Here is a 27,134-nt window from a genome sequence, read left to right on the forward strand (position 1 = left end):
TCGACTAATCTTGCTCCGGCTGCGTGCCGCGCGGTATTTTCAGGGCGCTGACTCGGACTCTGAATGGAGCTAATCAGGACTTTGGAAGCTGATTTGAATGCAGCGTCAGACTGCCAGCCAAAGGCTGCTGCACAGGACAGGAAGCATTCAGCCGACAGCACCCCGGGGAGGGGACGAGGGCAGGGAGGTGGGAAGGTAATCACAGGGTCAGCCTCAGCCTCCGCAGACAGAGTGCATGCTGGGAAAGCCGACGAGCCGGGCTGTTAAATTACCTTGTAGTCTGGAGGGATCCGAGCGCCGAAGCCGAACGCCGGGAACATTTTGTCACTGAAAGGAAAAAAGAAAAAGTAAAGGTGAAGAAGGAAAAAAGACACTGGAGGAGCTTTCTGATTGGATACTTGAGCACAAAGCAAAAGAAATGTCTGCTGATCGGCTGAGAAGTGATTACTTCCTGCTTCATGCAACTGATAAGTGAGAGAAAAGGACGGTCGAGAGGAGTGAGTTTCCAGTTTATTCTGGACAAATGTGATGTTAGGAATCCCTGGAGAACACGCCACGCTCGAAGATGGAATCTGTATCTGATTTGTCTAAAATTAAATTAAATACATTTTGTGATTTAGATGTTTGACCTGTTGTTAGCTGAGCACGAAGACTGAAGCGTAGAAGACCTCTAACTCTAAACTGATAAGAGTAGCTTTGTGTGATTTATAGTTAACAGTAATCCTGTTGGTTGGCCTGGTGACGTGTGCTAGTACATTCAGTTCAGGTGAAGCTAGCAGACAGGTAGCAGCTACCATCCACCTGTCAGTCAAAAAGGCCACGCCCCTACTAATGGAAAGTTTCTGTGTCAGGCTGTAAACGTGTTTATTTCTGCTGTAAAGTTTTCACATGGGGACTGACTCGCTGCTGCCTCTGCTGGACGTTAGAAGAACTGCAGCTGTTTGGTACTTTAAGCGGTGGGAGTGTAACCAGGCAGAATAAGTGATGTTTCTTTAATCTTCTGAGTACATAACCGCTGTAATAAATGGAGCTTTGTGATTGGCTGCTGAGTTGAAGCGACCTGTCGTAGTCCTGGCAGATTTCTCCCACAGCCACCAGAGCCTTCAGATACTCGTTGGGCTGGTACGGGTGGATGTAGTGCAGGGAACAGCTGTTCCGAGGGTCTCCGTTGGATGCTGTGAAGTCGATGGCGACCTGCAGAGACAACAGCCAATCAGGGATCAGAACCAGTCAGAGTCCCTCAGAGAAGCCACAGAAGAGCAGGAGGGAATGATGTGACTGTATATTTGTTGGTGCCATTACAGAGACAGATGTTATGATTTATGATTGTAAAGAAGCAGGCATGTTTAGATTTATTTGATTTTTATTGGTTATTTGGCTGAAATGAGCCTTTGAGGGTTCAAAGGTCGTGTCCACCAGAACCTAAAGCATGGACCATCTTTCTTCATTTATGGTTTTTCTTCATTTTGGGCCTCAACCTGATCCATGTGAAGAAATAACGATGGTGCTGAAGAGTGAAGCTTTTAGTTACATTTCCTCTAAATCGAACGTATTCACTGGTTTGTTTTTATTGTTTTCATTTCTTTTTTGTTTTTGCTGTGTTTTTGCTTTTATTGGTTTCATTTTGTGCGCTTGCTCACTTTTGATTGTTTTCTCATTGTTTGTGGGGCCTTTGAGTGCCCTGTGAAGCAGTGTGGTGCCTCTGGGTGAAATGTGCTGTATAAATGCATCGGCTTCACGGCAGCAGCAGCTCAGCTGAAGAAGAAGAAAAGCCTTTATGTTCAGAAAGAGCTCCGAGACGTCAGAAGGTCTGAATCACTGATGAGTCGATGACGACGGCTGCGGACGCTCGTGGATTACTGAATGAGCTTAACGGGCGATAAACGACCACAAAGAGACGCGAAATGACTCGACTGCAAAAACACGCTGCAGATCTGAAGTCAGGCGTACAGATACGAGCACACGTGTGCTTAAAACAAGCAAATATGACTAACTTCACTTGTTTAACATGCAAGAGTAAGTCATGCTGTCTGATTGTCGCATAAAACTCTAAACTTTAACGTACAAAAAATCAACTCAAACAGTCAAGTTCAGAATGACTGAATCAAAAGAACGATAAGTTTCATATGAAGCTAAAACAGCTCAAACCGAGAAAAGGAAGAGGAAGAGAATTCAAAGGATTTTTATTATTGTTAGAAAAGTGCCGTTCAAATACGCGTCCATTTAGAAAATCCATATAAACAATAAGACCACATCATGGAGTGTTCAGATCTTTAACGTCTGCAGGAAAATGTTCACAAGTATTTTTAAAAACAACTCAAAAAAGGCAACAAAGTTACCTTGAAACTGTGAAAAAAACGAGGCATAAAACGAGGAAAAACATGGTTGAAGGTTGAAAATGAGCACAAAGATGCAAAACTACACAAAATAAGTACAAACATGAAAAACAGCCACAAGAGGCTCATGAATCCAGTCACAGGACACATGATTTCACCAAGCAGTGTTTTTTTCACCCTGAAACTCTCCACAGTGACCGCCTCACTGAAGCAAACACTGGACACGGGTTCTGATTGGATCCCCAAAGAACAATAACAATGACCCCGAAACACATGATGGGTAGACCAGAATTACTGACCCATCCATATCAACAGCATTTAATTACCCCTTCATCCTGGTGGCAGTGAGAGGAAAGGAGCTGAATCACATGGAAACAGCAGGAAGTGTCGCTGTGGGTGCTGTGAACAGATCACACGTGACCAAACATGGAGTGGAGGACCCAGCAAATTCAGCCAAAGTCAGACGGTGCAACGCTCAGAGAAACTCCAAAAAGCCGAGAGCTCCACCTCAGAGGCAATTAGAAAGAGTCTGAACAAGTGGAAGAGCTGCAGGAGAAAGCCTGACGCTGCACGGCGTGCATTTGCAAAGTTATATCTGAACAAACCACAAGATTTCTGGGACAAATGGGACCAAAGTGCAGAAGAAGCAGGTTTGGAGAAAACACTCATACCAGCCGTCAGCACAGCGGTGGAGGGCTGAGGGTTCAGGCTGATCCTGCAGCCACAGGATCAAAGTCAGGACACTGACTTCGATTTTCACAGGATGACACAGATTCAAGCTAAACCTTCGTTTTCACACAACTGTAATGAGGACAAAGGAAAGACACACACACACACACACACACACACAGACACACTCTGAAGGCTAATTAGAGAAGAAGAGACAGGCTGTAACACAAACAAACGATCACGAGGGAGAAATAAAACTCAAAGCAAGATGCAAGAAAGCATTAAGTTTTCTGGCCTCTTGGCCCCGATTCTGCTGAAAAATAGATTTTAATCTCAATGAGATGTTTACCTGGATTAAGAAAAGATCATAAAGAAAAGAAATTAAAACAGGAAATCACAGGAGAAGCAAACTAAATACAGAGACAGAAACACTTCGACCCGGGGAGGCGAGAACAAACCCAAAGACAAAAGAGAAACTTTTACAAAAACCCCGACAGGTAGGCAAACTAAACCAACACGAGAACCAAAGCTCAGAGAAACACAAGCTCCAACACGTTAACGGAGAATTAGAAACAGGAAGTGATTTTAAGCCGTGCACATTCATGCTGAAGAGAAGCAAAAGTCCTCAGGAGTCACAAAGAAGCAAACTTTTAACATCCAGGAGGCGCAGAGTGAAAGTGCTGCTTAGAGCCAAACATCAGTGAAATTGGTCGCACGCTTGTTTCCTGCAGGACACGCTGTCTGTGTGAACAAACGTCTTCCGCTCCAGGCTTCAGACTCATCTGGGGAAGAGCAGCGATTGGACGCACCGCCGCAGAGAAGCAAAGCCCTCGCTCCTGCCTCACTCTGTCAGCTCACCTCACTTACTCGCCTGTTAAGTGGGATCATGTGAAACACACATCGGAGTTTGGTTATTAATCATGAGCTAAAATGTTTGCACAGTTCTAAGCTGCTGCCGTCTGATTGGTTGTTCAGTCAGGACGGCTCTGTGGTCGGAGCTGAAGCTGGAGGAAGTCCGTTTCCTCCGGCTCTGGATCAGAGCGAAGGATCGAGGGGTTTGTGTTACGTCCTCCAAAACAACCAGAGACACGAAACCTGACGGCATGATGCTGCGTGCTGGTCCACGAAGGCGAGATCACAGATCAGAAAGGATGCTCGCTGGTTGTAACGCTCGCTGTCACTTCACCGTGAACAATCTTTACGACTGCTGTGGATCCCAGCACAAACAGGAGCAGCCCACAGACCGGTGGGTGGACACGCAGAGCTGTGTGGAGCACCAACACACAACCATGGCGGTCCTTTGAGAGTGATCCACCACAGCACAATAAACCTTGATGTTGCACATGAATTATTCATCAGTGTCATGTTTCTAAATAAAATGTGTTTGGCCATGAACTCTGCACATTCTGCTGCTGTCCCTTTGATTATATACGGCAGTGTCTCCAGTGTCATGTGAGTGACCATCTCTCTGAGCTGTGCATGAGTTGAAGCCACACCCATTTTCCTCCATGACCATCATCCACCTGCTTTGGTTGGTCCCATACATTCACTTTGTCTGCGCGTCTCATGTGCTGCGTTCCTCTGAGGACTGAGATAAACCCGACGCCTGCTGCGGTTTGTTCAGCGTCTTTATCACTTTGCTCAGCGCTGTGAGAAATCAGAGCGAGCGGTCTCAGCACGAGTCACACCGTGAACGTTTATAAAGCAGAACATATTTTCTGTTGTTAGAAAGTTATAGAAGGAACCACAGATCACTACAAAGACAGGATCAGGACACATAAAGATTGGATTACTGATGTTTTATATAGAATAAAAAAGCATTAAAGAGCTTTAGAGATAAAATTCCAGCTTTTCCAAACGTTCGAGGATCCTGAAATTCTGACTCCAGAGCTGCCAGCTCATTATCAGCAACGTTCAGCCTCTCCTCGGTCATTTGACGGCTCTCACTGGTTAGATACCAGTGAGAGCCCAGCGAGGTGCTAACTGGGACACGGAGGCTGCTGAACGTGTCGCCTTGGTTACTGTTTCCAAGGTAACAGCAGAGATGCTTCAAGAACTGAGAACATACCGCCGGATGGAAAAAAGGAAGAGGACGACAACCCGAAGATGACCCGAGTGTGTGTGTGTGTCTGTGTCTGTGTGTGTCTGTGTGTGTGTCTGTGTGTGTCTGTGTGTGTGTGTGTGTGTGTCTGTGTGTGTGTGTGTGTCTGTGTGTGTGTGTCTGTCTGTGTGTGTGTGTGTCTGTGTGTGTGTGTGCGTGTGTCTGTGTGTGTGTGTGTGTGTGTCTGTGTGTCTGTGTGTGTGTGTGCGTGTGTCTGTGTGTGTGTGTCTGTCTGTGTGTGTGTGTGTCTGTGTGTGTGTGTGCGTGTGTGTCTGTCTGTGTGTGTGTGTGTGTGTGTGTGCGTGTGTCTGTCTGTGTGTGTGTGTGTGTGTGTCTGTGTGTGTGTGTCTGTGTCTGTGTGTGTCTGTGTGTGTGTGTGTCTGTGTGTGTGTGTGTGTCTGTCAGTGTGTGTGTGTGTGTGTGTGTGTGTGTCTGTGTGTGTGTGTGTGTCTGTGTCTGTGTGTGTCTGTGTCTGTGTGTGTGTGTCTGTGTCTGTGTGTGTCTGTGTCTGTGTGTGTCTGTGTCTGTGTGTGTGTGTGTGTGTGTGTCTGTGTCTGTGTGTGTCTGTGTGTGTCTGTGTGTGTCTGTGTCTGTGTGTGTGTGTGTCTGTGTGTGTCTGTGTGTGTGTCTGTGTGTGTGTGAATCAGTTTTTGACACAGGGTTTTTTCAAATCAGTCTTCACTTTGAGAGGTCTTTTGATTTTAGGGCTCAGGTTAAAGGTCAAAGCCTTCAGTGTGTGTGTGTGTGTGTGTGTGTGTGTGTGTGTGTGCTCTCACAGTAAACTGGATCTGACAGCCTCCCATGATGTAATCCAGGAACGAGTGCATCTTGATGATCTGCAGACAGACAAACAGCCACGACTTTAAATATTTAACGTTTCAGCTTCACACAGTTTCACTGCTGCTTCGTCATCTTTCATCAGCTATTTCTGCACCAGCTGATTAGCAGCATCCAATCACATTCACACAGGTGAAAAACAACCTTTGTGGGTCTCCCGGCTCTAACTGGGTTTATTATTGTGAGAATAATGATGCTGAAATATTTTCATTTCAGCAAACTGATGTAAAAAAACACAACCAAGATATTTAAAAGCTCTGAGTTTAAATTCTGAAGGTTTTGGAGGATTTTCACTTATTGAAAATACATCGAGTGACAATAAGAAGCGTGGACTGATGTCCAGTTTTTTCTCTCTTCGTGTCTCCTGCCTCTCATGATCACCTGCTCCTGTTCTAATTTGTTGCACCTGCATCAGATTGCCTCCCGTGTGCACTGCGGCGGTATATTTTACCCCGGTCCTTTTAACTGTGCTTGGCCTTCAGCAATCGTCTGTAGCATGTAGCACCGGGTGTTTGACTCACTTCTCTCTCCAGAGATTCACTTGAATAGTGGAAAAAAACCCTTTTCCTCAGCACTTTACTTCGACCTTGGTGGAAAATGTCACGAGGACCCACAGCGCTCTGAGAATTCCTCCAAACTATGCTTCCTGTGTAATGTGACGACAGTTTCCTCAAAATGGACCGCAGAGAGAGAATCTTACATACTTCACCACATGAGCTGTGCAGGTTCTGCTTTTTATATAAAACAGCGATCTGGTTTCATTGCTCATGTTGGAATCAGTGTGGCTAAACTCATCCTATATACAGTTATATCATCTGAAGTGAGGGAGTCCTCTGCATGATCTGAGCAAACACTGAAGCAATAACATAAAACATCCCACAAACTCCTCTGGGAGATCACTGCCCTCCTGTGGTCCTACCACAGTGTGGATCAGGCAGAGGTCAAAGGTCGACTGAAACTGGTACCTCGCTGAGAGGGAAGAATCCGAGGTTGCGGTCAGAACTGAGACCTGCCCAAGTCACGGTTTGGGCTGTGGAACCAGTTTCCTGGAGACAGGGTGGACTGGAGACAGGAGGTGCCCGTCGAGGGAGGTGGTGAACGTGGGCGGGTGCCTGTTTCCTGCCAGTTCAGCAGGTGCATGCTGGGGACCTCCCCGGTGCATGAGAGGTCTGCTTCCCTGCTTCTTGAGGATTGGGAGTATTGCCTGTTATCCTGAGTGCCTGAGGGCTCGTTGGAAAGTTGGAATCCACTGTCCTGCTGTGGGACATTAAGAGTCATGCAGGCCATAAGAGTATAACCTGAGTGCGGCTCTGGCAGTGACCAAGGAGTTCAGTGGGACCTCTGGCAGGGAGCTGAGAGAGAGTGAAGAGCTTGGTCATTCGGATGGGGCTCAGACTACAGCCAATACTCCTCCACATCAAAGTTCCAGGCATGTCCCACCAGGAGGAGGTAGACACAAAGCACTGGAAAGATTACACCTTTCTGTTGGCTTGGGAATGTCTTGATGTTCCCCTGGACGAGCTGGAGGAGGAGGAGACCAGGGAGAAGAAGAACTGCTGCATCCGGTATCCAGACCTGGATAAGCAGCAGAAACTATCATCTGGAATATAAAACTCTGACTGAGGAGAGCTGTCTGTTGTTTTCAGTCTGGCAAAACTGCAAAGCTCTGTGTTGAATTTGTTGAAGAGGACAAAGTGAAGAAGGAGGCATGTAAAAACACTATTTTCATTGACACCTCAGGACTTTACAGGAGAACTCAACAGTCACACAAACCGTGTGAAGGCGTAGTGCTGACATGAAACCACTTGAATCACCTGTGAGGACTCCGAACATGCACACAGTTCCTTATTTCTGCACTGATTTGGGATCCGTGAAAAGGGATGACCTCACAGGGGAGACGTGCAAAATTTAAATCAGGTAGGTTTTGTAGAATTATTATTATTATGGTGAAATTATGTGGTTCCGCCTGTTATGACGGATGGAGGAGGACTCTGAGCCTCATCCATTAACTTTGTCGTACAGAAGAAAACACGTATTAACACGTTAAATTTACACCTAAATTGAAGCAGCGCTGAAGATTTTGCTGGGGTCTGCCTGGCTGTCTGAGTGCGGCCCTGCACACAGTGACAGATCCACTCTCACTCCATCAGTCTGCAGCTGGATTATCCTTAAATATCCGTCGATACAAGACGGGCAGCACTGAAGTGAGGATGGATGGAAAGCTGTTACCTGCCGTCGGTTTGTTGATCCCACCTCTAAACCTGCCTTTTCTTAAAGTATTCAGTTTCATTTCCTCTTCCATCGATCGAGTGTAAATTACCTCGCAGCTTAAGAGCGGCTCAGTAATTTGTCCCTGTGTTGCGCTACGCCTCGATCTGAGTCCGTCTTTTCAAATGGCTCTGAAGTCATTCTGAAGTAGGAACTCTTCACGTGTCGAGTGGCATCAGGCTAAATGTTATCCGGCTTTCACTGAGCGGCGGGATTTCCCCAGACTCCCCTCGCTCCATCTGAACACCATTCAGCATTGTCTGGCAGGAAATGTCAGGTAAGTCAGGCTGTTCAGCGCCACATAATTGGTTCTTCTAACAGTGTGTCAGGCAGAAGCCAACATCAACTGCCAAGAAAAACAAGACAGGAGGCGAGGAAAAGAAAAAGGGGCGTTTTTTACACCTTAAACGGTTTAAAAACATAAATTATGGAGCAAAAAAACATGCCGACGTCAGTCACCTTGCACTGGTTCAGAATAACAATCCCAGAGTTCTTGTAGTTCTTCTTCTTCACTTTGTATTTGGGATTTATGCACGGCCACTGCACCTGAAACACAGGAAAAACTCAATGTTATTGTCACCTCCCTGTCTCGTCTGCCCTCAGATTTTCTCATATACTCACTTTAATCTCACTGGTGGCACCCAGACCTGATCACACCCAGACCTGATCACACCCAGACCTGATCACCCCCAGACCTGATCACACCCAGACCTGATCACACCCAGACCTGATCACACCCAGACCTGATCACCCCCAGACCCGATCACACCCAGACCTGATCACACCCAGACCTGATCACACCCAGACCTGATCACCCCAGACCGATCACCCCAGACCCGATCACACCCAGACCCGATCACACCCAGACCTGATCACACCCAGACCTGATCACCCCCAGACCTGATCACACCCAGACCTGATCACACCCAGACCTGATCACACCCAGACCCGATCACACCCAGACCTGATCACCCCCAGACCTGATCACCCCCAGACCCGATCACACCCAGACCCGATCACCCCCAGACCTGATCACACCCAGACCTGATCACACCCAGACCTGATCACACCCAGACCTGATCACCCCCAGACCCGATCACACCCAGACCTGATCACACCCAGACCTGATCACACCCAGACCTGATCACCCCCAGACCCGATCACCCCCAGACCCGATCACCCCCAGACCCGATCACCCCCAGACCCGATCACACCCAGACCCGATCACCCCAGACCCGATCACACCCAGACCTGATCACCCCAGACCTGATCACCCCCAGACCCGATCACCCCAGACCCGATCACACCCAGACCCGATCACCCCAGACCCGATCACACCCAGACCCGATCACACCCAGACCTGATCACACCCAGACCCGATCACCCCCAGACCCGATCACCCCCAGACCTGATCACCCCCAGACCCGATCACCCCCAGACCTGATCACGGCCACACCTGTCGAATGATTTCTATAGAAGCTGTCTTTCTAAGTGAAAGGTGTGCGATCAGTTAATCTTCGCTGACAGGTTTAAAAGTGAACTCAGCAGCTGCTTCTTCCAGGTGACCCTGATAATTGCTCCTCCTCAGGTAAATCAGTGTGTCTGAGATTGTCTGTCTGAGCTGTGGGGATGATGCCAGTCTGTTAATGGGAAGCTAACAGCCTGCAGCCGCCGCTCCCGATCACCTGCTCAGGTGACTTCATAAAACAAGCCTGCAGCTGCCCCTCGCTGAGAGGATAATTTAGTCATAATCAGCTCATTGAAACACCATCAGTAAGACATCAGTCATCCTCAAATTAATGTTATCGTATCAGATCAATAACTCCAGGGTTTAGTCCTCGGGGTAAATCTAAATTCATCCTGTAGGTGGGGCTGTTTTTGTCCATACCAGGAAGTCTGTTTGTCCAATCACAGTTTGGCCGAGGAGACATGAAAGTGACAGCGTCGCCTTCCTGTTTTTCTCCCGGAGTTATCATACCTCTGCCACGCTGCTGCAGCGGACACACAAACTCTGATGTCTGAGGATCAGGGCATGCAGGCAGTTTATCAGTGCAGGCTCAAATCTAACAGAGGAAGTGACGTCTGAAGCCTCTGAGCTGAAGGTCTGTGGACGCAGCAGCTTCTTCCTGATTTTATATCTTTACTTTGGCTGACTGTGACTTTGTGTTCGTTCTGCTCTCACACAACATTTTAAGAGTGAGATCTCATCTCAGTGATGTTTGCTGGTTTAAAGGAGAGCGCTTTAAATCCCTGAGGATTCTCCGGGGCCGTACACATCAGCTCCGAGACGAACCGAGCGCCACGGAAACGTCTTAAAGATGTTTAACGATGCCAGAGCTGAGTGCCGGCTCGCTGTGTAAAACACAGTGTCGGGGACACGTTAGGTTTCTTTTAATAATGAGGCCGGTCTCTCGCTCTGACATCATAACCCGTGCACACTCGTGAAGGACGTTTAGAGGCGCGGTGACAGTTTCTTTTTTCAAAGTTCAGGGTTCCACTTCTTGAATGTGGGCCGCGGTCACAGACGTGGATGCGAAATCCATCTAAAATCACCGTGTGTGATAACTAACGGCGTGAGAGGGCAGCGTGTCACCACATGTGACTGTGAAACAGAGTGGAGTGGAGATGGTGAGGCTACTCAGCCCCTGATCGATAAGCAGGGGTGGAGAGGGTGGGTGGCTGTGCTCAGGTGGGTATGAGGCCACTGAGTGAGTACACTCAAAGACCACAAGGTCAGCTGACACAGTCAGCACAGGTGAGCCTGCCGAGGGCGGGGCACGCAGTTAGGGAGCGAACGCTAACAGAGACTCTGCTGATGAACTTGTGATTTGCACCCCTCCAACTTCACACCAGCGTCTGCAGAAGGTCATGAGGACAGCACAGGGCACCGCTGTGATGTCAGAGGCTCTGCTCTGACATCATCAGAGACTAAACCAGCAAACCCACACTGTCCACACCTTTCTCAAAATAAGCTCATCATTGTTGGGTGAGCTTGTAAAATGAACCATTTCCACAAATAATGAACATCCTCAGCGAACACGTTAGTTATACTAACCAGACTGACCCATGAGTTCTTCCATTTTACACATAACAAAACATTTGAACTGGTTTGCTTCAGGAAGTAATATCGACTGACTCGTCATATTTTATCGTATGCAGAGGACTTTGTTTTGTAACTCGGCCAGTGATGCTCAGTAAGGAAGCCGGCACAGACCTCAGCTCTGATATCCTGATCCAGCTGATTAAATGTTTCAGGGAAAATAACTGAAAATGATTTTTTAGACATAATATTATATTATTATTATAATGTTACAATAATATTAGACATAATATGTGAATATTTGACCGTTTTGAGTGTCGTAAACTGATTATTTTTGTCTGTCAGATAAATAAAGGACTTCAGGGAATAACAATGAGAGTCGAGTCACTATTCTTTGACATTAAATACACGGACAAACCAAACTGTTATTAAAGGCAGTGTCTGTAATAATAATAAAGAACTTTGCTGCTGGTTGCAGTTCGGCAGTTTCTCTGATGCCATTATTCTCAGAGAGTTTGTTCTTGTTTCCAGTGTTTATGGCGCCTGTGAGCTCACAGATCAGTGATGCTGTATCAGGTTAGGCACCAGGGTCGAGGGTCCCTGGGCTGTATTTGACTACAGTGGACGAAGCAAATCGAGCAGATGAAATTATTATACAAGTGCCTTTGAGGGCTGTAATCCAGCCTCAACAGAAATATCACAAACACATTTTTCTTTGTAAGATTCGTCCCTGCACTGAAGTGAAAGCAGCTTCTTGGGAGGTTCAGCTTTAAATCCAGAGGCCTGTCAGACAGGAGCATTAACCACAGGCCCTGCAGCAGGACGCAATCCTTCAGCTGCCCAAACAAGACCGCCGAGGATTCGCCCTGACTCCATCACCCGGACCGCCGAGACCGGGTCACTCGTGGCAGTTAAGACTCTATTTGTGTCGGGATGGAGGACAGATGGAAGAATGGGGAGCTCCCCGGGGGCTTCAGCTCGGGGGGGGGGGGGGGTTCTTGTTTCTGTGTCGCCGGTCAGGAGGAAGCTGCCAGCTGAGGAAGGAGGCCAATAAATATCTTGATGCATTCTCAGTCATCCAGGAAAGTAAATCTGCATATGCAAATGTACTGTTTATAAGATTGGGGAAACCTGCAGTCAGCTGAGACTGAAGAAGTCACTTGGATGAGTGATGAAACGTTTCTCCCACAAAACGCTACGTCCAGATGAACAGAATCAACTTTTGGAGAGGCCAATAAATACATTTTGTGTAAAAGAAGAAAGGAGAGAGCGAGAGTGGAGGATTCACTGTAGGACTGACAGCACGGCTCTTCTTGTTCTCTCTGTAGGAGGTGAACAAGTTCTCCTCCTGTGCTGGATTACAGCAGCATGAAGAAACGATTCAAACAGCAGTCGGGAATTTTCCTTCTTGGTGCGATGCATTTATACACCAGACAATAAAACTACAGCATTCAGTAACCCAACAATAAAAACAACAGAAGTGCAGCTCCTGTGATGTCCACCGAGTTCTGTTAAAATGTCCAACATAGGTTTTGTTGGTGCCTCGCCTGTGCTCCCTGTTACATCTAGTTATCCTGATTTCTGTGTCCCTGTATTCCCTGTTTTACTTTGACAGTCCCGTGTCCTGTGTTGGAGTATTCGGTTTCCTTCCTGTCTCGTGTGTCACATTAGGTTCAGCTGTGTTTCCCTCCTGTTACGTATTCCCTCGTTACCCTCTGTATTTATTGTGTGTGCTTTCCTTAGACACATTCACCCACAGACTCTCCGAGAGACAGCGAGGCAGCCCTGCAGGAGTCTTAGATGTTTGCCAGTTTATAAGTGAATCCCTGAATGTGTGAAAGCTGCGCTCTAGAATTCTGTGCATCAGCTGTTGTTCGTCTTAGGGTCGGAAAACCGGGCGGTGACAGTTTGAAGTCTGGCTGATTTCATTCAAACTTTCCATATAACTTCCCCGTGTTCAGCTGGTATTCATCTCCACATTTCAATCAGATTTCCTAACGCCCAAACCAACCGATGAGGTGACGGTGAGCACGTTCATGTTTTCTGTCTGTGTGGTCTGTGGTCATATCCTTATGTGATGTCATCCAAAGACCACAGACAGAATATTAGACACAGCTCACCGAGCTGGCTGGGTTTATGAAAACTAGGATGTGGTTTTGTCGTACGGCCACTCAACATCCTTCCAGTGAAGATGTTCAGCTCTTTGTCATCAATAATGAGACAGCTGAGCCTCTGGCTCTGCTGAGGATTCCTCTGCAGCTGATTGTTCCTGTCCTTTCAGCCGTGTGTTGTCATCTTCAGGGAATTTCCAGAGAAAACTCACAACCGAAGCATCTGTAAGCAGAACGGTGTTAACGGACAGTCGGAGAGCGCTTTAATTAGCGGTCGTCTCCTTTCTGCAGCAGCTTTGCTCTCCGACAGCTGCGTCTTCATTAGCTCTCGGGGTAATCACTTCACACCCTCTGCCTAAATAACCTCGGAGGCACTTCAGCCCCCGAGGAGCATTTTAAAAGGGTGGTCTTGCTGCTAATTGGTGCTTTTCTGGAAACCCGGGAGGTGCAGGACCTAACGGGGTCTTTTCTGCTTCAACCTGCCGAGTTCAAATGTGTTTAGCTCAAGAGAGGTCATCATTATAGGTCACCACTCCCCAGGCTGTTTCTCATTCCTCCTGTTTTATCTGTAATAATAAGGCTACTCTGTTAGTCAGTCATCCGGTTTCTAAACTGGAGTATCTGCACGTCCGGTTCCCACCATGAAGCATGAAGGAGGAGCTGTGCAAGTGTGGTCTGAGCTCTGAAAGAAAAGCATCTGAACTTCTCCTTGAAGAAGTTTCATCCAAGAAGCTTCTTCAGTTCTAAGAGCAACTGGTGGAGAGTCCCAGATTTAAGCCCTGTGGGAGCGCCCCCCGAGAGGGTCATGGACCTCCTATTGATCCTCTACCTAATCACACAAGCCAAGGTGTGAAAACAGGTGTGGGTCACAATCAGCCAAGGTTTCAGGTAAACCCATTGTGAACCCTAGCCCCGCCCTATCATGTGATTTCCTGAGGTCAGATGGCCCAGGATGTGAGTGGGCGTTAACGCGTCTGGGAAGGATCTCAAAACTGGATTATAGATGGCAGACAGTTGGTGTCGTAAGCCCCGCCCACTGTTCAAAGATGGTCGCTCACAGTGGACATAGATGCTTCTTCACTCCTCTTTCAAACCATCTGTCCAACATGTGAACACTGACATCCTCAAATAGTGACCTTTGACCTTTAGATGCTGATGGACAGCCGAGTCTCGTCCTGTCGAGGTGGATCTGTCTTTCCAAGCTCCTGAGACTATGATTACCTGGATGACTGAAAACCTTCACAGACATATGTGCTAGTGTGGCATCCCCACAACACTGTGCAGAGTGACCCCATCCTATCAGGAATGACCTCATGAAGCTGACCGAAGGATGAAGAGACTTTAAAAAACTCTAAAAGCATCAGGCGTCTGTATATGTCACATGCTGCTGGCATCTTCTGATGGTTTACTCTCCCTGTGAATGGAAACCTCGTAAGAATTTTCTATAAAACATGCTTGGAATCTACACGTAGATATCTGAGGTTATTTGGGGGAAATGGTGAGGAATTTTTGAGGAAACTGTCTGGAAAATTCCTGAGAGGATTGCATCAGGATGGCATGTGATGTAAAAATGTTGCATCCATCTGGAAGACCCTTGTGGGTGAGGGAGCAGCTGAAGGAAGATGGCTGCAAAATGCAACCCCATCAAAACAGAGCATTGCTAAAGCAACACAGACATTAACTGTTTTCTGAAGACGCTGTTTTAGAGCAATCTTTGGTCTCTGCCACAGCTGCAAAACTAAAACTGTGAACTGCAAAAGGTTTCCCTAGAAATCTTATTGAAATGTGGAGATGAATACCAGCTGAAAAACAGGGAATTTATATGGAAAGTTTGAAAGAAATCAGCCAGACTTCAAACTGTCACCGCCCGGTTTTCCGACCCTAAAACAAACAACAGCTGATGCACAAAATTCCAGAGCGCAGTTTTCACGCATTCAGTGATTCACTTATAAACCAGCAAACATATAAGACTCCTGCAGGGCTGCCTCGCTGTCTCTCGGAGAGTCTGTGAGTGAATGTGTCTCGCTGTGTAACTGTAATGGTGTGTCACAGCGTGTGAGCCGTGGTGTCGCTCAGTCTGACTCTCACTGAGCCATTAAATTGATTGAATAGCTGAAGGAGAAACAGGGTGAACAGATACCTGCCTCACAGGGAGCTTTCTCCTTCAGGAGCATTGGGCAGAGGACTCAAACCACCTCCAACCACAGCAACACGTTCACTGAAATATTAACTGCATCTACTGTAGCTGCTCCAGCAGCAGGAACACTACATGAGAGGTTTCTGGTACAATATGACACGATCAGGCTACACGTCAGCCATCAAACATTTAAATAACCTGCCTGATATCGACTGCACAGTACTCTAAAGCTCTCCTGTGCAGTACACGCTTTATGTTTTGGAAGCTACGAGGTGAGGTTTTTCCAGCATGTCCAACAGATTTAGACTGGATTAAGATCTGAGGAATTCAAACTCCATCGCCTTTAAATTCTCATCGAGTTCCTCAAACTTTAAGAATGATCCTTCTGGAAGAGGCCACTGCCTCAGGGGACACTGCTCACATGACCGCAGGGTGTCCGTGGTCTGAAGAAATGTTTGGGTACATGTTTCATGTCAAAGTTGGATCTTAAAGAATCCAAGAACCGGATGCTTCCCAGCAGGAGTTAAGCTCTGACTCTTTAGGCAGGATTTGTACTTTTCCAGTGACTGATGGTGAGGATGGCTGATATTTGAGGGGTCTGGATGTGATTCAGGGTAAGCTTCAAATATAACAACATTGTGCTGTGAGCCAGTCTGTGATTGAATCGGGTCAACGTGGCAGTTACATGCAATCTGTTTGTGATAACACAGCAATTAACTGTGATAATTCAGCAAAATCACAGAGTCAAGCAGTTCCTCCACAAACAGAGATGTAGCTGCTGCAGTCAGCCAGAGTCAGAGCATCATCCTGTGGAGACAGGTTCCCTCCCACCAGGCAGCCTGCAGCACCTTTTGACCACCTTGTAATTGAACGTCGCTCATAGTTGAGGGTGAAACTCCAGACGAGCAAACAAACAGTCTCAGCAACGACCAGATGCAAAAAAACCTCTGTGCCATCACCAGGTGACCACCATTTTTTCTCCACTATTGGGGTAGGCACCAGTAGCCCCAGTACCTGAGCTGCTCTCCCAGGCTGGTTCAGGACCCCTGAACTCCGTCCTCCATAAGGGAAGAACGATTACAAATGATGTTATCGTTAATTAGAAATGAGACTTGTTTTATAAGGAAGCAAAAGGTAAAATAAATATTGGATTGCATTTATATAGCGCTTATAGGCACCCAAAGCACTTTACAATTCCACTATTCATTCACTCTCACATTCACACACTGGTGGAGGCACAGCTGCCCTGGGGCAGACTGACAGAGGCGAGGCTGCCATATCGCGCCATCGGCCCCTCTGGCCAACACCAGTAGGCGGTAGGGTAAAGTGTCTTGCCCAAGGACACAACAACCAGGACAGAGAGGCCGGGGATCGAACCAGGTTACAGATAAGCTTCCCAATCCAACTGAGCCACTGTCGCCAATTTGGATTGACATTATCATTGTCAATCCAAATAAATATACATACATATTTAATTTGACTTCCTGTAAACAGTCAAAGAACAGAATCAGAATCATTTCCCAGCAATTACAACAGTCAGTGAAGGCATCACACCTCAGACACCGGCTCTCAGAAGACAGAGGGTTGAAATGTGAATCACAAACGGGTCGGCTCAGGTTTTAGAGGACAGCCGCTCACCTGCCGTCCATCGATGGCGCCTCTCATCTCTTTGAACGTAGCCTCGAACTCACCGATGTAGTCGTGTTTCCCGTTTGAGTCCCAGTCCCATACGGTGCACTGAGTGGACAAAAAAACCAGAAACAGTTATTCCATCTGAATGATCTAAGGCCGGATTCCACCTTCATCACTTTGTTGGGTTTTCTGTTCTGTGTCCTGCTATTTACGGCTGTAACCCACAAAGCTTCTGTTCGCTCATTAATTGGATGTTTTGCCTTGAACTGAAGGAGATCATTTCAGACTCAACCTGTTCTTTTGTTCTTGTTGTTTTTAGGTCACAGCTTGTTCGGCAAATTGAAACACAGAATCGGTTCAGTCAGCCCGGAGCTGAGGTATGAGCGGTGCATGGCAGGAGGAGGTCTGTCAAAGCCTCAACATCAAATATGATTTCCTGTATTCACATTATGATGTTTCTGGTTTATTTCGGCACGCTGTGATTTCTATTAACGAGTCTACTGCGTCTCTCTGGGCAGCAGAGACTGAAGGAAACCACGAGGAGGAATTTATTGGAATTTATAGCTTTTAAAAATCATTCACATTCATTGAAACTGTGAAAATAAACTTGACTAAAACTCAAAGCGAAATATAACAAATGCAGCAGCGGTTCAGTGATGCGATGGAAACAGACGCTCGTGTCATTAATATGTAAATTCAGAGCGTCGCTGTTAGGATATGAAATAAATATGAGGATGTGTCGAGCCCGAGTTAAACCACACTGTACCGCACTTCAAAGAAAAGCCCAGCTGGAGGCTTCGTCCACCTGACTAGTCCTCCCAGCGGAGCGAGCGGACAGCTCGGACTGGCAGCACCGGGACCAGAACGAGCAACGGGAAGTAAACGAGAAGAGACGGCGGACTGAATCCAGGACAGTTTGACAGGGTTCATGAAAAATAGATGGTGAAGAGGAGCGCTGACAGTCTGCGAGCCGGAGAGGAAGAGCTGCATGACTTTACAAACACACACACAGTCTCATGTTCCAGTTCCACTCTGCTGGTTTAATCTTTTCATATATTCATGCAGGAGTTTCACTGAACAAGTGGGCCATTTCCTGCGTGTCCCATCCATCTTTGTGAGGACCAATGAGAGCTTTATGAGGACAGAGTCATTGTTTCCTGAGTGCGTACTCAGAGGGTTTACACGGGAGCTCCGTCATGTAAACCTGGAAACACTCGGGAAGTTTGAGGATTTAGAAAAGTTCTGACATGTAAAAAGGTTCAACTATGTTTCTACGTCATCCGTCAGAATGAAGCAGATCGCTGATGCTGTCAGAGGTCAGACTGACGGATTTGATGGACTCCTCAGTGGCTTCTTCAGCTAAACCAACCTGTAGCTGTGGTTCACATCTGTGCCTCAAGCTACCAGCTGAAAACTGATGAATGCAATTAACAGCAACTAAATCAGGTGATTTTTAGAGGCTAAACCTGAAAAAAGAAAGACGAACCATGGGCATCGGTCTCCTGACTGATAAATCGCTCACTGATCCAACCAGCTCTTGTGGGGGCACCTCTAGTCTGAGCTCGTCACCGTGTTTCTACGGCTGAGCCCAGACGCCCACAGTGGGCACTTCACCATCAGAGTTAGAGGTGCTAATTCGCAGCACTTCACACTCAGCTGCAGACCACCAGTGTGAGTGTAAAGTCAACATGAGCAAATGGAACATCATCCACAAAAACACAGATGAGATCCTCAGCTGATCTCAGCCCAGCTGCACCTCAGCTGGGCCCAAAGTTTCTGTGCATTAACGTCACGAACAGAGTCGGCGATGAGGTCGAATTCCCCGGCGGTCCGAACAGCCCAGCTCCCTGCTCTTTAAAAGTACCACGTGTGGTTGTCTTCTGCAGGTTTAACTAACCGACCTACTCCCAGTTAAACAGACACGAATGCAGAACTTGTGCAGCAAAGGAGCCGTTCTACTCTCTGGGATGAAAACGTGTTGATGGGCAGATCACCCATGAGCACCTTCATCATCAGAAGATCAGGAACATCCTCAGAAACAAGCACAAACCCTCCTGTGTGCTCAGAGGACGTTTCACAGTGGAAAAGCTGATTTTCCTGATGAATCTTAGGGATTAGTGACAGAAACAGGAGGGTGAATGGAAGGGGATGCAACAACACATCAAACCCACACAGAGACTCAAATCTGACCATCCTTCAGAGGCGTCCTCCACCCTCTGTTTTGATCTCTGCGGAGAAGGATTCGCCCTGCGGCAGATAATGAGCCCAAACACTCATCGAAGCTTTGAAGAACTACTCGACTTTGGTTAAAACGTGTCCGTGTTTGCTGAAGGGATGGGTCGCAAACATCTGGAGTCAAGTGTGCGAGCAAATTAGATCAGTGTGGGTAAATCTGCATCTGCTTTTATATGCACACATTACTGTGAGCCTGATTATTTCTGGGTGTAAATTTGTGTGTGTGTGTGTGTCCTTCCCTCCTCATTATACTGAAGATCAGCAGCAGCAGAGATGGCAGCAGCTGTGTAAAAACCTCCTCTTCACACAAATTAGCAGAGCCATCCGGGATTAAAGAGAAGAAAAGGGATCGCAGCGCTTTCTATTCATCTACCTGAGAGGCGACACGCTGAGAGTTTTAATGAGCTGTCACACTCACGGCTTCATTCACTCAGCGACATTAGCAGCTCAGAGGACTCATCACCCAAATCCTGAGACCTGTGATGTCCTGTCTCAGAGAGCGGCTTCACCTTTAACGTCGATAAACGGGAGCCGGTGTCACGTAACACTAATGCGAGCTGTTCCTGCTCGCTCGCTCCTTTCTCATCCTGCTGATTTTAAATGTTTTCGTCCTGAGTTTGCAGATAACTCATCTTTAGTATTTCTTCTTTCTTCAGCATTTTGGATCATTTTCTGCTGCTTTGTTGTAAAATCACTCATTCTTTCTAGGTGTGTCAAATATCTTCACATCTGTACTAAAATAAAAACATTTTTACCATTAAGTTAGGGGGGAAGTGCTGGGGAGTTCCCATGATGCACTGGGTGTTTCTTCCTCATTATGTGTTAATAGACCTCTCTGCATTGAATCATATCTGTTATTAATCTCTGTCTCTCTTCCACAGCATGTCTTTATCCTGTCTTCCTTCTCTCACCCCAACCAATCGCGGCATGGCCCCGCCCCTCCCTGAGCCTGGTTCTGCCAGAGGTTTCTTCCTGTTAAAAGGGAGTTTTTCCTTCCCACTGTCGCCAAAGTGCAGCTCATAGGGGGTCATATGATTGTTGGGTTTTTCTCCGATTTGGCGCTTTATAAATAAAGTTTAACTGAATTGAAGTTAGGACTCATGATGTTATAATACAGGGTATAAGTTATTGTGCAGCTATAAAGACTTTACCTTCAGTAATGAACAACACTGCAAGAATCTTGAGCCAACTCTCAGTTCTCTGTCTGTTGTAAGAAAAATGAGCAGCAGGTGCAGCGATTTAATGAAACGTCTTTGTACAATTCTAACAATCTTCAAAGTGTTCATCTTTATTCCTCAGCACAGCCCGAACCCTCTCAGGCTGCTTCCTGTGAGGATCTTCAGCAGCAGCTCTTCAGCCTTCTTCTTTAGATGTTTCTGCCTGTTGTTCTGTTCTCTGTCAGGATGATCCCACGCTGCTTCAGTGAGGCTGAGCTCTGGGGAGGCCCATCCATGACTCATCGTGCTCCACTCTGTGCTTTCACTGCACAGACGGTGTGTTTGGATCATTGTCATGGCGAAAAATGAAGCTGCCAATCAGATGTTTCCAGATGTTACTGTGTGGTGGATCAACACCTGACTTTTCAGCATTTGTAATTCTATGAATTTTGATAAGATCTCCAATGCTACTGGCGAATGAGACGTGTCATGAAACAGGAAGTGCTTAAGTAGAGTATCTTGATGCATGCTCAGTCATCCCGGCATGTAAGTCCCAAAAGGTTGGACCTTTCAGTCTCAGCTGACTGGAGGTTTCCTCAACCTTATAAAAAGTTTATTCAGTGGTGCAAATGTGCTGTTCATAAGGTTGGAACCTGCAGTCAGCTGAGACTGAAACGTCCAGATGAACAGAATCAACCTTTTGGGACTTAAGTAGATCAGAGAAGCACTGTATAAGAATGGGTCCATTTACCATACATACTGATGATGATTTGAACCAAAAATGCCCCAAAATGCCTTTCCTCCCATTTCTCTTCACTAAGACTGGCTTCCTGACAGCTGCTCTTCCTCTGAGAACATTTCTGATGGGTGAACAGTGAACAGCAGATAAATCTCCTCGGTCCTGTGTGAGGTGTTTGCTGGATTTTTCACATTTTTAATAACATGAATGTTAGATGTTGTTCCTATTATCTAGATAAGTTTTTAGACCTCACACGTCCGCCTTTGCCTTTTCACCAGCAGACACACAGCCCACCATGCTGAGATACGCCACAGCTAACAGAGATCTGGGAATCACCCTGTTGGTGCAAAAACACTGCATGAGTGTCACAGTGGTGTCAGTGTGTTTGAACCACTGTCTGCTATACGTCTCCCACCCGATGACTGCTCTTCTGTCTTTTGGCTAAGGGCACTAAAATGTAATTATCAGGAAGTTAGCTAGTGTGGCTCTTCCCTGCATCGTACCAGCTCGGGTGGATTTTCACTCCAGCTGTAAACAGATAATTACAACACTGAGCTTTATGCAGGTATAAGACACGGGGCTGTTCATGTAACAGAAACCTCCCCCACATCTGTGTTCACCTCACAGAAACAATCTTGCCTGTGGAAAATAAAACAATATCAGAGCAGTATTTTAATTTGATAGGTTTTCTCCTCCATGATGGATGTTTAGGCGCAGTAACTGGCCTCGGCGCTAAATTAGCTTTTACAAGCAGCAGGTTTTCAGCCTGAAGCAGAACAACATGAAGCAAACAGCCTGCTTCAGTCTGCTAAAGCTGCCGATGACAGTTATTAATCACCTTTATTTGTCTCACTTCAGGAAACCATTAAATGATATCCAGCAGCTCTAAGCCTGCCACTGTCTGATCCCCATTTAATAAAGTCCATCTCTATTCATCTATGTGCAGCTTTAACCTGACATCCACTCTGGCGCTGATGAAAATGCCTTCAGGTAACGATAACAAACCTCCACTCGGACGGGATTTATGTCTGCAGGTGAGTTTTAATATTACCTGTTTGCTGATTTCACGAGTTATTCTCAGCTCCTCCCCAGCTGTAAGGATTACACCTGAGAGTACTTCCTGTTTTTCAGTGCACTGGCTCCTCCTCCTGTTTCTCACACATACACTTCACCTCTCCAGGTATTAATAGCCGACTGTGTTATCAGTGTTTGGGCATTGTAGCCGTTTTTCTTGATCAATCTGAGAACAGTGTGATTGCTTTTATTTTGAAAGTCTTGCTGCAGGATCACAGCTCAGCCCGTTCTCACTCCCGAGGCGTAACATCCCGACGATTTTTCAAGTCCCACGCCGTTCCTGAGGAACGCGAAAGGTGACCTTATGCTACGCGGCAGGTTGTGGGTGAAATCCAGTAGAATGACGATCCCGCCGTAATACACGTTCCAACCAAGTATTCCAGCCCTAACCTTAACCTTTATCCCTAACCAGCACTTTAATGATGTTAAATCGTGTTTTCCAAAGCGATTTAAGTAAAAAGAATGAACATGTGTAGATTGATTCCAAACGGTTCTCATGTTTCCTCATTTTTCCAAAGTCATCATCAGAGATGGGCAGTAACGCGTTACTTGTTACGGGTAAATTATTTAAAGTTATTAATTTATCAGAAAACACTTGGGATTATGATGTCACAAATTAGCAGAAATTTCATCTATTTTCTGCTTTTTATCTTGTTCCAGCTCCAACATTCAAAGTGGAGACACCCGGACCTCGTCTCCTCTCAGGAGCAGCTGAACATGCCTGAAACATCTCCTTCCTCCTGGAAACACCTCACTCAGACCCTGAAGCATGTCAAAGGGCTCCTTTCTGCGTGGAAGAGCAGCGGCTCTACTCTGAGATCCTCGTGAAAGTTAAAAAATTAAAATCACAAACTGTAAACTTTGGAATTACACTGTATTATAAAACAGTTTCTATTAAAACACATTTATATTTTCTGCAGGCAAACATTTCTGAATCCTCAGGATAAGCTGAAACTGGAAGCACAGGCTGCCCTCTGATCAGAGGAGCCCTCCCTCAGTCTGCAGCAATCTAAAATTCATCATTTCCTCGGATCCATTTCACCTCGGGACATCCTGCTGTCCTGCTGCTGATCATTTCACTGGAGGTGGCTGACCTCCTCAAACCTCATCTCTGTGCTGCTGACAGGGGGTCCAGCCTCTGGCCCCCGTGACTGATTGGAAATTCGGGTCAAAAACGGTGGATAATGAATAGAGGACAGGAAGAGCGATGATGGATGTGTTCCTCTGGAGTCACTCAGCTCTGTCAGGTAAAAACCTCCCATCTCTGGGACAAATGCAGCCGTAGTTTCAGGTTACAAACAACAGAAAAGATGCAGGAGACTCGATGCAAAGTTAGTTTGGAAATGTGCAAAAATTCCAGCTGTCAATAAAACTTAAATAAACAAAGAATGAAAAGTTTTGTTTCCCTGCTGACTGAAGTTTGACCTGCTGCTGCGGCCAATCAGATGTCTGCATTTAGACTGGAGCCACAACATCCATCGACTGACACAAGAGACACGAGATGTGTGTACTGGTAACCTGTGAGGACGTGACGAGTGTGCAAAGGGTCACAGCACGAGGACAAAATCAGCAGTGTAAGTAAAAGCTCTGACTGCAGCCACATGGAGACTCATTTAAACACATTTATAAAAATACGTTTTTGTCCTTTCATCAACTCAAAGTCTTGTTTTATGATGAAACATCTCCCAGCAGTCTTTGCTCCATCTGTGTCACGGCTTAAAAAAAGTTATAAAGTGAAAGCTGAACCAAGGTCTCGAAGTTACCAGGATGTCGGGTCAAGAAAAACAATGGGAAGGAAAATCCACCTCAATGATAACTGTCTGTTCCTGTCTGTGTGGGCTGTTGGCGCTGGTTCAGTTTGCCTTCTCCACTACAGTCTGCCCACAGCAAGGCTTCCAATGATCAGCTCGATTACCTGCCTGCCCTCCTGCCTGTCATATCTCCTTGGATCCCCTCTGAAGTCTCCAGAGCAGGACCTCCACATCTCAACACGTTCACTCCCTGCATATGACACTCTCATGGACACCTTCCTTGGAACAAGACTGTCTCAACCTGCAAAGTTCCCGGTCTGTATCTCTCTTTGTGTCTCCCCGTGATTAATCAGTTCCTGGCCTCGATCTCCCACGGTCCCCTGCCCTGTGTCGGTGCTCCTCGTGTAAATTCTTGTGTTAACCTTGAGTCTCATTTCTGTAAATAAATTCTTGTAAATAGTTCATCGCGTGTTTGAGTCTATGTTTGGGTCCCAACTTCATATGAACCTCTGGTTCATGACACTTTGAGCTAATGGATCCATCCATCATTCATCCATCATCCATCCATCCATACATCCATCATCATTCCATCATCCATCCATCCATCCATCACTCCATCACTGTCCACCCATCCATCATCCATCCATCATCCATCCATCCATCCATCACTCCATCACTGTCCACCCATCCATCCATCCATCCATCCATCATCACTCCATCACTCCATCATCCATCCATCCATCACTGTCCACCCATCCATCACTCCATCCATCCATCTATCCATCCATCATCCATCCATCCATCCATCACTGTCCACCCATCCATCACTCCATCCATCCATCCATCCATCACTCCATCCATCATCCATCCATCACTCCATCACTGTCCATCCATCCATCACTCCACCCATCCATCCATCCTGCCTTAGGGGAACTGTTGCTGCTCAGCACTGATTTGTCAGTTTCCATCTCAGAGTGTGATGTGTGATGATAGTTGAAATAGAATGAAATCCTACAATCCTGCTTGACTTCCTCTGAGGTTCAATTTTTTCTTTATCTAGATGAAAGTGCAGGTGAACCAAAAATTGTCAATAAGCTCCTCCTTTTCTGACGGTCAGAGGCATGAAGAGAATCCAGCTCACTCAACACTAATTAGCATCAATTTGCCTCATTTTATAGACTTTACATGTAACTGTTAACACTTCAAAGAACAGACTGTCACTTTGTTTGTGGTTGGGGTCATGACCTTTGGTTTGCTTTCAGAGCGGGTGACCAGCAGGGCGTCTAACAGTTATGACTTTGATGTTTCTCAAAATCGTGTGCAGTTTCGACCAAAATGTGAGAAAACTGTCAACAGTGTTTGGTTTTAACACTTTAAAGATTTTTTTTAAGCTGTCAGTGAAAGGTCTTTGGAAGCGATGTTCAGCGTTGCAGCACTCGCAGGTTTCTGTGTTCTGCTTGTTCCTGAGTGGGTTCCTCCCACAGCCCAGTCTGATGCTGACATGGCTGTGGATGTGAGGAATAAGGAGCTGTATGAATGTGTGTGTGTTAGACTGTGATCTTTAGTCAAAGTGTGTGTGTGTGTGTGTGTGTGTGTGTGTGTGTGTGTGTGTACGTGTGTACCTGCAGTTTGCGTTCATGGTCTCCGCTGCAGAGCGAGTTGAGGGAAACTTTGAAGGTTTTCCACACAGGATTGAGATTATTCATGACGGTCTGAGAGACACAAACACAGAGCAAGGTCAGATCTAAAAACAGCTTGCGCTGCATCTCAGCGCGCTGCGCTGCGCCTGCTGCAGTCCTAAACTGTGTAAATGTGCAGCAGCTCTGAGGAGAACTGCTGGCTGAGAGGAGTCATCCTCGTTTTTCCAGCCTGGTGTGTTTCCTGGAAGCGTGTGTTGTGTCTCGTGGGTTAACTCAATAAAAGACTTTTGTTGGATTTTAACCTGTGAAAGTTTTGTTTATTGTGTCAGTGGCTCCGCCTCCTCGCTGCTCGCTGTGTGTTAGAGAGGAGAGGCTGGAGCGTCGTTGCCTCACGGTCATCTTTACTGCTGTTTTGTAATTAAAATCATGTTTTAACACATTTTTCTTCCATTCTTGGGTCATTTCACAGTCTGCCTGCATTTAATTTTACTCACAGGTGTAAGAGAAACGCTCTCCTCTGTGATTCCATGCCGCTAAGAGCAAGTAAGGTCAGAGACTTCCTTAAATGTGCAAACAGACAGCTGACTGCAAGAAAGAAACTTTTTGGTACTGAGGGCTGGCTTCTGCTTGCTCCTAACTGATTGGTGGAAACACTCCCTGCCCGGCAGCTGGCCAATCAGCAGCTTTTATTGGGCCACTGGTTATGTCGAAGCCTGCTCTCCAGCTAATCTCCCTTTTATAATAACCACACAGGGTGAAGCAGCTGGGAGCTGGAAGCAGCTGTCAACTTGTTGCATGACCTTCTACGATCATGTGATGAAAGCAGAGCCTCCATCCAGGGAAACTTGTTGCCTGACAGTGGCCTGCCTTTTTCACACTGAGCTGCAGGCAAGGAGCTAAATTGGATGGGAGACGGGAGGAAGCAATCAGAAAGGATGTCCCTGCTGTCAGCTGGGGAGGACTGTTGCTGCGCTCTGTGGGACCTGTTGAAAAATCTCCATGTGCTCACGAATGAGAGGAATCCCAGCTGTGCAGCTACAGCTAACCAATCAGCAGCTTTGATAAATATCGCTCCTCAAGAGAAAAACACTCAGAGCTCCAGAAAAAGCTGTTATAACCATAAAAAGAGGGTTTTTGTGCATTTCCAACTCTCCGCCTGCCTGAATCCCACCGAGGGAGGTGGAGAGTGCAAAGTTTGCATGACCCAGAGACACACAGCAGACACACAGCAGACACACAGCAGGCTGAAAATCAGATCAACACAATGGGTCAGCCAACAAATATCTCTGGGGGAATATTCACCAACCAGGTCACCAAAGTCCATCTAAGCAAAGTCGTAGAAACAAGTTAAAGCTGAACTCACTGTTTACATAAAGAACAATGAACCAGATTATACAACTTGACTTT

General features: G+C 46.5%; 1 protein-coding gene across 1 annotated transcript in view; it reads right to left on the reverse strand.

Moving 5' to 3' along the window:
- Positions 1 to 27,134, reverse strand: part of cpne4a (copine IVa) — a 93,057-nt gene that overhangs the window by 12,428 nt on the left and 53,495 nt on the right. The window contains exons 7-12 of the mRNA XM_003451229.5: positions 25,710 to 25,799; positions 17,138 to 17,236; positions 8,671 to 8,757; positions 5,883 to 5,942; positions 1,061 to 1,194; positions 273 to 327 (exon numbers count right to left, since the gene is read on the reverse strand). Of these exons, the coding sequence (XP_003451277.1) occupies positions 273 to 327; positions 1,061 to 1,194; positions 5,883 to 5,942; positions 8,671 to 8,757; positions 17,138 to 17,236; positions 25,710 to 25,799 (525 nt within the window). The remainder of the gene's footprint in view (positions 1 to 272; positions 328 to 1,060; positions 1,195 to 5,882; positions 5,943 to 8,670; positions 8,758 to 17,137; positions 17,237 to 25,709; positions 25,800 to 27,134) is intronic.

Source organism: Oreochromis niloticus, linkage group LG11 (assembly GCF_001858045.2).
Source record: "Oreochromis niloticus isolate F11D_XX linkage group LG11, O_niloticus_UMD_NMBU, whole genome shotgun sequence".
Taxonomy (NCBI): Eukaryota; Metazoa; Chordata; class Actinopteri; order Cichliformes; family Cichlidae; genus Oreochromis; species Oreochromis niloticus.